Source organism: Porites lutea, chromosome 1 (assembly GCF_958299795.1).
Source record: "Porites lutea chromosome 1, jaPorLute2.1, whole genome shotgun sequence".
NCBI lineage: Eukaryota > Metazoa > Cnidaria > Anthozoa > Scleractinia > Poritidae > Porites > Porites lutea.
This window is the reverse complement of record NC_133201.1, coordinates 50,418,076-50,431,903: the sequence shown is the minus strand read 5'-3', so window position 1 is coordinate 50,431,903 and position 13,828 is coordinate 50,418,076. Positions and strand designations below refer to the sequence as shown.

The window sequence follows — 13,828 nt, the reverse complement described above, 5'->3', positions numbered from 1 at the left end:
GGGAAGACCTTAGAGAACAATGACCTCAACCAGGTGATGGCATCCAGCGGTTTTAGTGAAAACAAGGGATTGGGTGGAGTGCTCAGTCTCGCGGGCTCATAAAACCTGGTCTCTATCAGTCTTATTCAAGGATTTTCCTATATGGCTATATAGGTATGTGCCGCTATGAAGGGTATGGTTTTCAAGCAGTTTACTCTAGGATAGGGTATATAAATCAGAGCGTTTGGGTCTAGAATAGGATATCATTTTTTAGGAAACTGATCAGTTGGTTGAAGATTTTATCTAGACTAGGGATTGTGGTATAAGGTTTTGTTTTGGCTAGACTGTGCTAGTGACCTCAGTAGTTTCTGGAAAACAGCTGCTCTAGGATAGGGGGATTTGGGGAGTTTACTCTAGTATAGGGTAGCCAAATTCAGCTGAACTAGCTCTGGTATAGGTTAAGGGTTCCAGGGTCCCAGCGGCACATCCCCACCCAGAAATTCCTAAAGTACCCCCCTGGCTTTTGAGATCGGCACGGCCCAGCTTCGCTCTTTCACAGAAATCGCGCCGAAATTACAGTTCTCGTGTGTAAACAGGAGTCCTATCCGGTATGATAACGTGCCGGCGAAAGAGCTATGCGGTATAGTGTGAATATAACCTTACACTCCGTTAAACATTTCCAGAAAATTGTCACCACTGGGCAATCAGTCAAACGTGTATTTAAACTTGTACTTTAAGGCACGGAAACTCGTTAAAAGCAGGCTTAATTCACTACTATACTCCGCACATCGAGCTTAGCGTCGAATAAAGAACGTGAAAACAGACATGGAGTGAAGTAGGTTGAGATCGTCCGGGTGAACGTAGTGAATGACTCTTGCTGGGTGCCTTGATGGACAGTAGGACCAGCGCTTTATTAACAAAATGTCTGAACCATAGAAATACATAGTGACAACATAGTTGGGATAACAATTACATAGGAATGATACGCTGCCCGGAACGAAAACCCGGAATAAAAAGCCCAGTGGAACAAAACAACTGGGAAGGTACTTCTCGATCGAATGTAGTGTATCGAGCTCCCAGGATTAGAACTACGTTTAGTCAGTATAAAGTCTGTCAGCTTCTGTCCAAAAGGCAAGATAGCCAAAAAAGCTAATACATCGATATTTACAAAAATATTCATAACATGTCGTCAAACATAATTACGTAACCTTTTGTTGAATACTATAAAAGAAAAGATTCTCACCTACGTTAGAACAATGCTACGATCCGTAATGAAAAAGCTTTTTAACTCACGGTGTTACGTTGAAAAGCGTTGATTTTGTTGTTATGATCTTTTGTAAAGATTATTATCGTGGTATTGCCATATAGCTGCTGAATTGTTCGCGGCCAAATAAAGATTATCTTATCCTAACGTAACAAATTATAGCTACACCTTCTCCTCGTCCGTCGCTGAGTAGTGAACTAGTGAAAAACGTTGCTTTTAATTAAAAAACACCTTTGCGTTATGCAAAGATTTATATCTATCTAAGTTCTATCGTAATTCCGCTGTAAGGTCCTGTAGTGCGAAACATCGGCAATAAAAAGCCAGGGTGTTTTTTCTCATGGCTGAACTTATTATTCCTTGACTCTTTAAAAGTGATACCCACTTCAGTCCATCTGTCCAGCAGTCTAACTTTGTCATACTGATCATTTTTCTTTTTTTTAACCAGAGATGACACTACTACAAACAACATAAATAAGGGTAGATCTAAGGCTAAGTTCTGACTAGGTGCAAAACCACTCGTGGTAAATTTTAATGTTACTCCGGAATGTGACACAATTAAGAAATCAAGAATATTAACAACATGGTAAAAATTAATTTCCATCTCAATCATCGGACTTAGACCAGATAAAACATCAGACATAAGAACAAAGAACCCTAGATTATTCTTGTTTGGCATTTTTCTTGCTTGTACTGCATAACAATAGAAATACTCACATAAACAATGATTATTTGTCATCGGATGTCTGAAATTAATTCAAATTGTTTTGGCAATTTTTGAAGTATAAAACGCCTGGCTCGACTGTGTCTTTAGCTTGTGAGACTGCCGCGCCCTCGAAGCAGCGAAGGCTTATTGACTTTGACTTCTTCCAACAAGAGAGAGCAACTTAGTGAGGTAAGATAGCTTCCAGCTCCTGCGTCATAAACCTAATTAGAAATTTCCAAAGATATCGATCATCTTGTCCTTTCCCTGGAACATCTGTTTATTGTTTAATAAACCTTTAACGTGAGAGCGGACAGTAGTGAAATGTTCAGCAAAGCGCCAACGAGAAAAATGGAAAAATCTGAGAGAGATATCTCGGTAATGATCTAATAAGATAACAACTAAGCTGCAAAGAAACTATCCCTTGCTGAATTTAGTCATGCAGTAACAGGCAGAATTCATTATAATCCAGGGCTGCAGCGAGCCACACCAAGTGGTCTGAAACACGAACAGCAATCGGTCTGCGTCACGTCGCAAACATATGATTCGCGCCCTGTTCGCATCAATATCGAGTCCAACAAATAACGGCATATCCGCGATTGCCAAAACCTGAATGGAATTTTTTTGGTAACCTAGAATCGTCCGGATACGGCATCTACACAGAATGCAACCTCCGACCGTGTGTCAAACCGACGTAAACCAAAATAGGTTCTATGGAAAAAAATTGAACGCGCTTGCCGCCTGCCTAGCCTTCGATTCACGCAATGCCTTTAATGTTAAGAAGTTCAGTTCCGGAAACTCAAAGGCGCAACTACACCGAAAGCGACTTAAGGTTTTAAAGCAAATTCTTGGTAGGAGTGAAAAACAAAAGAAAATTTCAACCAATCAGCACCGAGCACGTATTCGTTGGTGCAGGAGAACAAATCTATTTCCAGTAGTTCTGACAACTGTTAAATTACGTCCCATTCTCACCTGAGTGCTTTGAAGAAGTTGTGATACATAGGTGGCACTGCTTGGGCCGTTTGATGAATAACAAGACAAAGATCAGGCCTCCAAGACCTTTTTACAGCCTTCAATGATATTGGATTTCAATTTTTCCTTAGTTTGTTTCCAGAAGTTCAATTTGCGCAGATTAAAAACTTTTTTACCTTGAAGATATTTTGCGTTTTCCTATACATCTCTGACTAATGTAGCAACCATGGTTGTATATTAGCGCAGTCATGAAACTGTATACAATTATTCAAAAATTTAAACAAAAACATGACGAAATTGAAACGAGATTTTTTTATGCATTACTACGAAATGATCATTGTTAAAATGCATCAAGGTGACTGAAGGTGTAGATAATTTATTCACGTAAAAAAGTTGGACAGGTCAGTTGCAGAGTTGTACACGAGACGAGTACATAATTTGTATAGGTAAAAGCATGACTTGGAGTGATATTTGGCATAACTACCACGAGCCGTTAGGCGAGTGAAATTTGAGACAATTTTGAAATCAGTATCTTGAGTGTATTTATGCCAAATATCTCGTACAAATCATGCTATTATTCGTTTATACTTATACCCACAAAAGGTTGATAATTTTCACACTTAGGCATTTCAACTTAAGCTGAAATCCCACTTCTCTAAGCCAATCAAATTGCAGAAATGTCTCGTGTAGTAGCATAAAAAGTGTTCACGTGCACGTGTCCAGGCACGCAGACGTTTAGTGATTTTTAATATGGACATTAAAATAATAAATTCTGTAGAAATTTCAACCAAATTTAATACCAAAACTCTTTTTCGTCTCAAAAATCCTTGAAAACATTACAGCTTACAAACAAAATTAAAGCCTAGAATGTAATTACCCATAATTACATATCTCGCTTGGAACTCTCACTTTAGTAGGGACGGCTTCGGGAGTCTCAAAATTTGACTTTTCCGACAATTTTGTGGCCAAGATTTCAGGGCAGATACAAAACTTCACGAGATGGCACTGCAGAGGGGTAAACTTGGTAGGCTGGAGTGTGTTATGTATTGAGCGGAATTCTCAGAGCGCTTTTTTAACCGAGATATAAGGTTTTAATTCAAGGATGACAGATTTTGCTCATTTAACCCTTTCACTACCAAATGTGGCCAAACGCAAATTTCGACCAAATTTCCAAATTTAATTTTTTTTTTAATTTTGAGAAACAAATAGCATCATGCGAAAGTACAGGCAGAGAGCTTTCATTTGAATAATCACATCACAGGATTTCATCCACAGACTCAAAAGTCCGAGTCACCTTACAAAACTCTATCAAACACTCGGGCAGTGAAAGGATTAAACCATGATATCTTGCTGGCCAGAAAATCCACAAACTCTGTGTTAATACGTGACACGTTAGAGGTTTTGACCGATCGTTTACAAATAAAAACACAGAGTGCTGTCTTCTATTCTTCATCGCGCAAACTTGGACGCAAAATCACGATTTCCTAGTTTGGTACAACCGTGGCTTAAAGCACCGCTGCAAAGAGCGATCTACCAAATAAAAACTTCATCATTTCACAATGATTCTGTAAAATTTTATCTTAATCGCCTGCAAAACAGCCGAGCTATAAGCGTTTTAAAAGATGTACCACAAGCAAAATTTGCCTTAGGAAGGTATATATAGATAGGTGACCCCCGCGGCCTCAAGTGTCCGGAGAAGCGGGGAGTCTTGTAATAGCGTACTCTGCAAATTCTAAGGTCTTATCGAAGGGTCCTCTGCTTCAGGTGAGGTAGTAAAGGGGAGCTAGCCATAAGCAATATTATTAAAAAAAAAAAAAAACGGCGCCATTTATTCAAGAGCAGGAAATTCTCTTGGTCTGCTAAGGAAAAATATATAGTAAGATTTCTAATGCGTTTAGTGTTAAAAGATGGCGTTCTATAGCATTATAACGAGAATTGATAGATGATAATAAGGATGTCGGGACCGACAAATCGTCTGATTTGCAATAGTGATAGTTTTTAGTCAATTTTGAAGAATTTGCCTAAGATGTGACTTCTGTCTGTATTGGTAAGGTGGTCAAATAAGTTGGGTGCCTGCAAACCTAGAGCTGCATGACTGTAAAATGAACAACAAAATTAATCACTTCGACGTTTCCGCTTTTTCCTTTTAAAATTTTCAATGTCAATAATCTTCCGAGAACCTTAATCGGAGTGTAAGGTTGAAGTATACGGCTGTTATGCAACGTTTAATTCTCCAAATCGCAAAGTACCAGTTATTACCCGATTTTAGTCCACAGAACCACATGAAGTCAAGTCAATATCACGTGACTTACATGATTTTCAATGTCTATTTTCTCCGTCATTCTGTGTAGCTTCTCCAGATATCTTAAGTCACAATAACGTTTACCACAGAGCCTGTCTCAGTTGTAGCTCCGACATTGATATGATAATTATAATGTTTACATACATTTTTGTTCTTGCAATTTCTTTTCATTCGCACACAGCAGAGAGAGTTAAGCTTATCTTAGCCTGCGATCATGCCCTCTCCCTTTATCTCTGTAATCTGTTTTCGGGAAGAGGGCGTTACTTTTTTCCCTCTCGAGCCAAAGAAGCAAAGAAGCAAAAAAAAAATAAAATCAAATAAATCAAATAATAATAATAATAATAATAATAATAATAATAATAATAATAATAATAATAATAATAATAATAATAATAATAATAATAATAAAATAACGCCTGATCTCAGGTTAGGCTTGTCTACTCATTTTGTTTAATCCCTGCCTATATAAATGTCCTGCGTAAGATCACCGTCTATCATTATGATAATAGGTCACAAAATTCGGTCAATTGCAATAGTTTGGTTTCAAAGGTATTTTTGTAGCAGCTAAATGACTGACGAAGGGGTGGTTATACCTCAAACCTCAGTTTAAATAAAACTAATTCTATAATAAGGAAATATATTCATTTTCAGCATATTGCCTGCTTATCAATTTCCAACTTCTGAACACTGACATAGTTGAAGAGCGTATCGCAGTCGTAAAACACAACTCTTGTTACAACTTCAAGTCTCAGACTAACTTAAAAAGGTTCCTATGTACGTATCGTAAGGTAAGAAGATTGCGAAGCTAAAAGACAACAAAAAAATATCATGAATGACGCTAAGAGATTCGGAAGTTTTCTACATGCACACTGTAAGATTAGGCTAAGGGTAGGTTCCTATCGACCGCCATAGTTACACCTGTAACACATCCTTACTGCGCACATCCTTCATAAACATTTTTTTTTTGCGTCCGATTTCAGTATTTTTGCCTTACAGTTTTAGACATTGTGGGGTTGAATTTCAATCAGGGCTCCTAGCCTGTATTCATCTCCGGCTTTCAGCGTGCTGTAGTAGGGTATCGGTCTGTTACAGCCCGTTTTGCGAACCTGCTGTACACTGGACAGCAGTCAGTGGTTTGATATGAGCCTGCAGTCAGCGGTTGGGTTGCGTGGAGTCTGGGTCCGAGTAAGGAGGGCGCGTGGCGCGTGGGATCGCGCGAGGACCAACATGCAGGATTATGCTTGCAGCATTATTATCGATAAAGACAGATACCCTACTTGCTGTTGTTTTTGTGTATGTAATTTCCTTCTTGAAAACTACTGATAAAAAAAAAACTAAGCTGAGCTTAATTTGATATTTTTGACTCATTATCTACAGGAATCTTTACTCACAGAACATCTCTTTAATATGATCTTTATTGTAGTATTTATTGTAGATTTAGAAAGTAACTGAAATTTTCCCTTTTAATTAGAAAATTGAGCTGCGTCAACATGGCCGACAAAAAGAATTTTAAGCGAGTTATTCGACGCATGAATAAGGACGTAGATGAAGAGCTGGACAAGCGAAGGGACCTCAGCAAAATGAAGCTGTTTGTGTTGGACAATTCTCTTCGCGAAAGTACGGTGGGTCAGCTTCGAGGTCACACGATCGAAAACAAGTGGAAAATCTATGAGCAGGTATTGTCTTAACAACATTTAGGTTAGCAAATAATAATGTATAAAAGTTCCCTTTAGTTTTTTTAATTGTCTTGACGTGACTGATCATTAATTGTCAACACTGCAGTAATAAAGTTCCAATATTAGAAGCCGTTATGGTATTCCCTTTCAGTGTAGCTCTGGCCTTTTTTGTGGAAGGCTAATTTTGCTAGCCGAAATATTGGCCTCAAATAAATCAGCTGTTCGCCGTATTGCCAGCCTTTCATCCAGGTTTATTTTCATTCCAATGGCGTTGCCCAGGAAACTTTAAGCCTTTACAAAGAATTGAATGCAAGTTGTCCTTTAAAGTATTATTGATAGATTGGTTTATTTCTTTTTAATTACTTCCAGATTAAAAAGGTTGGGTACAAGAACATCATCGTAGCCTCTTTCTCTCACATGACTCGTTTGGGTGACACCTTCATTCGCCAGTTGCACGAAAAAGGGGAGGACTTCACCAACCTTTGGGCGTTCAGCGAGTTCCTGGAATCTGTCGGCAAAGACAAAGTGCCAGATACCGAGACTATTCCAATCGGCATGCTCAAGTGTAAGGAACTGGGCATAAAGAACGTCATCATAGAAGCAGACTTGGTTTGGGCAGGCATCGACTACAAAAAGTTTAAAGTTGAAGCAATCAATCAGCTATTCTCTGAGAGGATGAGATGGTGTCGTGAAAACCTTTCGAAAGATTGCAGGATACTCTTCAACTTACGAGATCTTCCAGACGGTATGAAGAAGAGGCCAAAACGAATTTTTAAGGTGGTAAGGTACCTTTCCTCCCTTCCTCCAGACGAACGTCCCTTCGGTCTGGTGACCGAAGAATCGGGGAAGTATCTTCCAGAAGAGGTTGGTGGATGGATAAAGGCCGTACGCAGAGAAATGGACGACTGCGGCTTTGATGATGGACACTTGCTTGTTCACGTGCACGAGCAGTGGGGAATGGCAGACATCACCCAGTTAGAATGCCTTGTCAATGGTGCAAATGGCGTTTGGGCGAGTCTCATCATCGAGGGAGCCTCCATGGGTCATGCAAGCTCAACTGTCACCCTGATGAATATGATTCGCATGGGAAACAAGAAGGTCCTAGAGCAGTACAACTGTACGGCTTTACGCAAAGCAGCACAAGAGGTAACCAGGATCACCACTGGACGCGAAGCGTATGACAGGCAGGTTGTCTATGGAGAACGAGCCTTGGATATGGTGTTTGGAATGCCAAACTTTACCCCAAGCAAGAAAGAATTTAGCATAGCTGATTTCTTTGGTGAAGAAACGGTCATGCGAATGACAACTCTGGCCTCCCCTGGAATGATTGTAACAAGGCTGACGAAACTCTTTGGAGATGATCCCCAGTTCACAACCGAGAGAGCCCAAAGAATGCTAGAAGTTATGTTGGAGGATCTGCACAAGAACAGGAAAGAGGAGTACATGAGCGCAGTTGGTCTGGCACTATTGTTTGATCGGGCTGGCGGTAGTCTCACAGACAAAATGAGCGACGCCATCGCCAAAGAAGAGCCAAAGAGGGTTCACGCGCAACATCTAATTGCCGAGGTTCGTGCCATGTGGGATGAGTGGGACCTGCGAGATGGTAAGAGAGATGACAAGTTGGAGTTTGATGCCTTCTACAATGGATTCTTGGCACCGTACTTTGGTTGCTACAGATGCGATGAGACGAAGGGCGCTTTGAAGGCCATCGACATGGATGAAGATGGGACCGTTGATTGGAACGAGTTCGAATTGTACCTGAAGTGGGCCATTCGCGAATACCCCGAGACCAAAACGGCCGAGGATCTGCTGTCCATTGCCTTCCGCAAAGGTTTGATCCCAGCTATGCAAGATGAACTATTGAAGCAGGTTTGATGAACTCAAGCAATTAATGCAAGCTCTTTTTGTGAATCGGTTTAGAAAAACTGATATGAACGTACTTGCTTCCAAGTTCGCGTTCTATAAATGAAGTGGACTAATTCCATTTTTCACACAGTCTGAAAGCATTGAGAAAAATTTTTGGCTCTAAGTTAATGCTATTTTCTTCCTTAAATTTACGATTTTTGTTTGCATGAAAATTTGGAAATGTTTTAATTTCTTCTTTCTTCGTTTGGTTGTGTGAGCATTAAAACGTTTTTGAGAAAGCAGTCACAATGTCTAGTGTATGAACTATGTGGTTGATCAATCGCTTCTACGCATCCTTACTGCGCACGCTATTCATATAGCTATGTTCCATCAAATCATGTATCACTGTAGCCTGCGTAGCTGGCGGTATTGTGTAGTAGTCGAGTGAGATTTGGCGGCGGAGCCGTTGTAATATAGTCGAGTGAGATTTGACGGCGGAGCCGTCACCAGCGGCGAAGCCGTGAGAAATATTTCAACCGTCTCGTCCCTACTCCCTTTTTATGGAACACGGCTCCGCCGCCAAAACTTTAATCTCGCACCCACACAATACCGCCAGCTACGCAGGCTAGTATCACTGATGTATCAAGAGCGCGTGTGTAAAAAGGAAAAGAGGTTTAAAAAAGGCTGTTGCCGCCATTACAATTACTTTGCAACGCATCGTACCGTCTTAGACTGACGGTGCCCCCTTTTTTTCCTTTCGTAGATCATTCTAAGCCATCTACGTTTTAACTGAAAAAAAATTCACTTGTCATGAGAATTAACTATCTTCCATTTCAATTTCATGTGCGATGGAGTATTTCACTATACAGATTCAGGAGCCTATTAACAGGCTCCTGACAGATTTTCTCTTTAAAGAAAAGGATATTGTCCTACCCTTGTTTGCTCTGAAATTTTAACCCAAATTACTGCGAGCAAGACATAGCCTTTCTCGCAGACGTTTTTTTTGTTCGTCACGCAATCCTCTTTAATGAAAATGCGGCAGGAACGCGTGACGAATCCCCTAAGAACGTCTGCGTGGGAGCCTAAGCCAAATAACTGCTTAAGTTTTCGGCAACGTTCGGAAATCTTCGGAAAGTGATCGGAAATGCCTAGCCAGTCACACAAACAGAGAGTCTGCCTGTGCTTCAAAACGATTGGTAGAAATATCTGAAGACATAAAGCCCGTTGGGGGGGGGGGGGGGGGTGGGGGGAGGAGTTCACCCTGATGTTATTGTTAATGTTTAGCCTAAAACGGGTATGTGCTGCTGAACAGGGTACCGCATTTATTCGATTAAACGCCGCGGCGTTTATTAAATTATCAGCGTTTCCTATGCGGTGTTTATATTAGGGCGGCGTTTGTATCGAAATCACTTTTCTTAAATCAGTGACAACAGTGACAATAGCGACAACAGTTAATCGTTTTTTAAATATTATGTACTTTAAAGGTTCCAATGTCTCTCTTATTTTCCTGAGATAGAATCGTAATTATCTGGATGGTGTAGATTACCAAGTTGTACCGAGTTTTTTCTCATTATCCTCGAATAGAAGCCGTGTTCTTTTAATTAGGTGCGGAGTTTATTGATAATTTTGCTTCCATCTGCGGCGTTTAATCGAGGGCGCCGTTTAATTAATCGAAGAAATACGGTATGTATTGTTACCAGGGTCTTGAGACCTTTAAAAACAGGGTGCACAATTTCCCATAATGTTTTTCTAAACCGGAAAGCCTTTAAACTCTATTCAGACCTGGCTTTATTTTGCTTCCTGCGACCCGGGGGAAACCTCGGTCTATAACTTCAAAACCGCTCATCCTACGGCCACCAAAATTACACATATACAAAAGAAACGAATCAGGGCAGAGTATTAAAATAAGTTTTGGTGTCTTAAACAGTCGATAAACAGGGTAGCAAAATGCCTTTTGGCGTAAACAGGCCTGGTATGAAGGCCTAGGCAGAACACCTCTACCCACACTTCCTTTGTTGCCCCTCCCCTCCTCCCCGCCAGGGGCCATGACTTGACAACTATAGAGCATTACATGACATTTATATTTACCCTTAATCGCACACCAACACACAACAACGCACACTGTCGCTGTCTTTAGTATTCAATTAGCATGGAGCTCCCAGTCGCACGTATTTCCTGATTACAGTCAAACCCCGTCGAGACGGACACGGAAGGTGCCATACAAACTGTCCGTATTAACAGGGTCTTCGTATTAGAGGGTCATGTCATTTAAGTCATAAACACCTTTTATTACAACAAAACACTTATCGACACTTAGAAAATAAAGGAGCGTCGTCAAATTTTAAAACATCTCTAACCTGTCTCTCTCCTCAACAAAGCCGTCACTAGTTTCCCCGGGGAGGGGGGAGAATACTCCCTTATATAAGCCACACAGGTATGTGCCGCCCCATCGGGTAGGATTTTTGCGCCGTTTTGGTCTGAAAAAGAGGTTAACACGTTGTTGCCCACTTTGGTCTGGAATCGGGTATGCTTTTCGAGAGAACTACGGATTGTATGAACGTATTTATCGTTTTGATTCCAAATGAGTAAGAAAGAAAGAGAAATATTCGAATTCGAAATGGGTTTGAATAATTTTTTTGTTTGTGCTCTAATCTAGAAAGTAATGATAACATGATTTCTGCCTTAAGGCCAGGTCTGAAGACGGGTGTGGAAAATTACATTTTTTGGTCTGAAATCGGGTCAGGATTTGGAGAACCGGGTGGCACGCCCCAACCAAGAATTCCCAGGAGTACCCCCCGGGCTAGTTTTGCAGACTAATCCACGGAAACTGTCAAGAATCGCTCATCTATATATTACTTTCGGGAATTGCTTAATCAAAACCGTTCTCTGCATAACTCGTTTGATGCCGAAACTCTGAAATTGGCGTACCGTATACAAATCGCCGAGAAATTGTCCTATCCTGAAGGTTTTTTCACCTACACAGGAAAGGTCTATGACAGCAAACAGTTGATAATGAAGTGTGCGCATTAGCGAAGTTGAATTTCTACGAGAATCTGTTGATTGGGCAACAAACAAGTGCCCGCTGTCCGCATTAACGAGTGTCCGTATTAAGTGGGTTGTATTTAGAGAAAATGTAGGGGCCTTTCCCAGGGACAAAGAAAACTGTCCATAATGACGAGGTGTCCGTATCAAGTGGGTGTCCTTAAACCGGGGTTCGACTGTAGTTCATTAGTGTCGAGCAGAGCTCAGGTTAATATCAGGAAAACTCAGCTGCTCTAATTGTCACTTTATTTTTGAGAATTTGGGCAAGGATGAGGGACAACTCAGAGAACTGATCAATGAATTGTACGTCCAGTCCTCCTTGACTAGCACGTATGCGCTTCAGACTGGTGAAAACGTAAAAATTACTGATCAATTTGGATGTTTCTTCTTGGTCAGTCCGGGAGATGACGTCACTGATAATTGCATCCGATAAATCGATCGGCATTAACACTTTTGCGCCGCTTTTATTCTGGTTCCTTTCATTTATGCCATGAGACCAAGCGTTATTTGTAAAGAAACATCAGAGGAATGTGTAACAAAGGAAAGATGGCGTGCGTCTCTGCAACGCAGAGAAAGAGCTGCGGAAAGTGAATTCAACGGTTGTGTTTTTGATGCAGTCTGAGTGGAGTGGTCTTCGAATTCTTGCAAATTTCAGGTATGTAATAATTTTTCTGGTTTTTAAAAATTATTCCGAGATACTAGAGTAAATTTGCTTGTTGTTTATTCAAACAAAATCCATATGCACGATGCTTTAGTTCATATGCACGGCCCTTGAAAATCTGTCAAGTGTGTAATTTCGTCGCCATTACTGGTTCACTGTATGAGCGTTTCGTGGATCGTATTCTAAACTGATCTTTGGTTTCGTTTAAGTAATGGTCCGTGTAAAAGGTAGGCAGGCGAACGGCAAAAGTGATTAAAAGGTGCTAACTTTTTTAAAATCATTAATTTCAATTAAATCAAGCGTTCTGATTGGCCGAAATCCAAAAATCGCCAAAAAAACAGTCAGAAACGTGACAAAAACACCTTTTTTTAGCTTTATTTTCCCCATTCCCCTGTCTTATACCTCACGGCCAAGTTTCAGCATAGAGTACTAAAGTGATGACGTCATAAAAATGAAATTTCTGAAATTATGGGATTTGTCAGGATATTCTGAAAGAACAATGTCCAAGAGGCCTACTTGCCAAAAATGAGCATTTGGGGGCAAATTGTCGCTGAGATCGTAGCCCAGTTATACTCGGAAAACTCCATACAAACCCTTCTAATTTTTTTTTGGGTCGACCCAAAAAAAACTTAGAAGGGTTTGTATGGAGTTTTGTAAGCATAACTGGGCTACGATCTCAGAGACAATTTGCCTCCAAATGCTCATTTTTGGCAAGCAGGCCACTTGGACATTGTTCTTTCAGAATATCCTGACAAATCCCATAATTTCAGAAATTTCATTTTTATGACGTCACACTTTAGTACTCTATTGTTCTATGCGCCAATCAAAAGTTAGAGCGGAAAACGTGCAACACACGCGCGACCTTGTTGTGACCCCATCTTAGTGTGACACTTGAGATGTTAGGAAATTTGTCTTTTACCCGAAGAAATCTCGTCAATTTCTTCGTGAAAAATCTGCATTTTTTCTTTATTGAATATTTATCTCAAATTTACTGTATTTTATCATCGGAGTGATCGTCAAAATGCTCTTAAACATGGTTTGCTGCCGTCCTCGACATGCCGAGTCGCCATGTGGGAATGTGGGCCCGGCGTAGTTGTTTTCGTTGTCAGGCCGGATCAGGAGGAGATCAGAATAATTGTGGCACTAGAAATTGGAGTACAGCTGGGCATAAAAGGAGAAAGCGAAAAATTTGTTGTTTTTACAAGGATGAATTTATTTCTCGAAGAGATGTAGAACACTTGAGCTTGAGGTAAGCTGAATTCATTAGATTTTCGCACCTCCGCGCGCATTATGTGTTATTCATGTGTTTGCCCCTTTCGAAACTTCCATATTCCGTGTATCTTTACCCATCTTTCATTCGATTTTTTTTCTCTCTAGACTGCTTCAT

General features: G+C 40.5%; 1 protein-coding gene across 1 annotated transcript; it reads left to right on the top strand.

Moving 5' to 3' along the window:
- The first annotated feature begins 1,998 nt into the window (after positions 1 to 1,998).
- On the top strand, positions 1,999 to 9,017 carry LOC140939606 (uncharacterized). Its single transcript, XM_073388854.1, has 3 exons — positions 1,999 to 2,135; positions 6,689 to 6,893; positions 7,263 to 9,017. Exons 2-3 carry the CDS (start codon positions 6,708 to 6,710, stop codon positions 8,766 to 8,768), a joined length of 1,692 nt encoding a protein of 563 aa, XP_073244955.1. The 5' UTR covers positions 1,999 to 2,135; positions 6,689 to 6,707; the 3' UTR covers positions 8,769 to 9,017.
- The last annotated feature ends 4,811 nt before the right edge of the window (positions 9,018 to 13,828 follow it).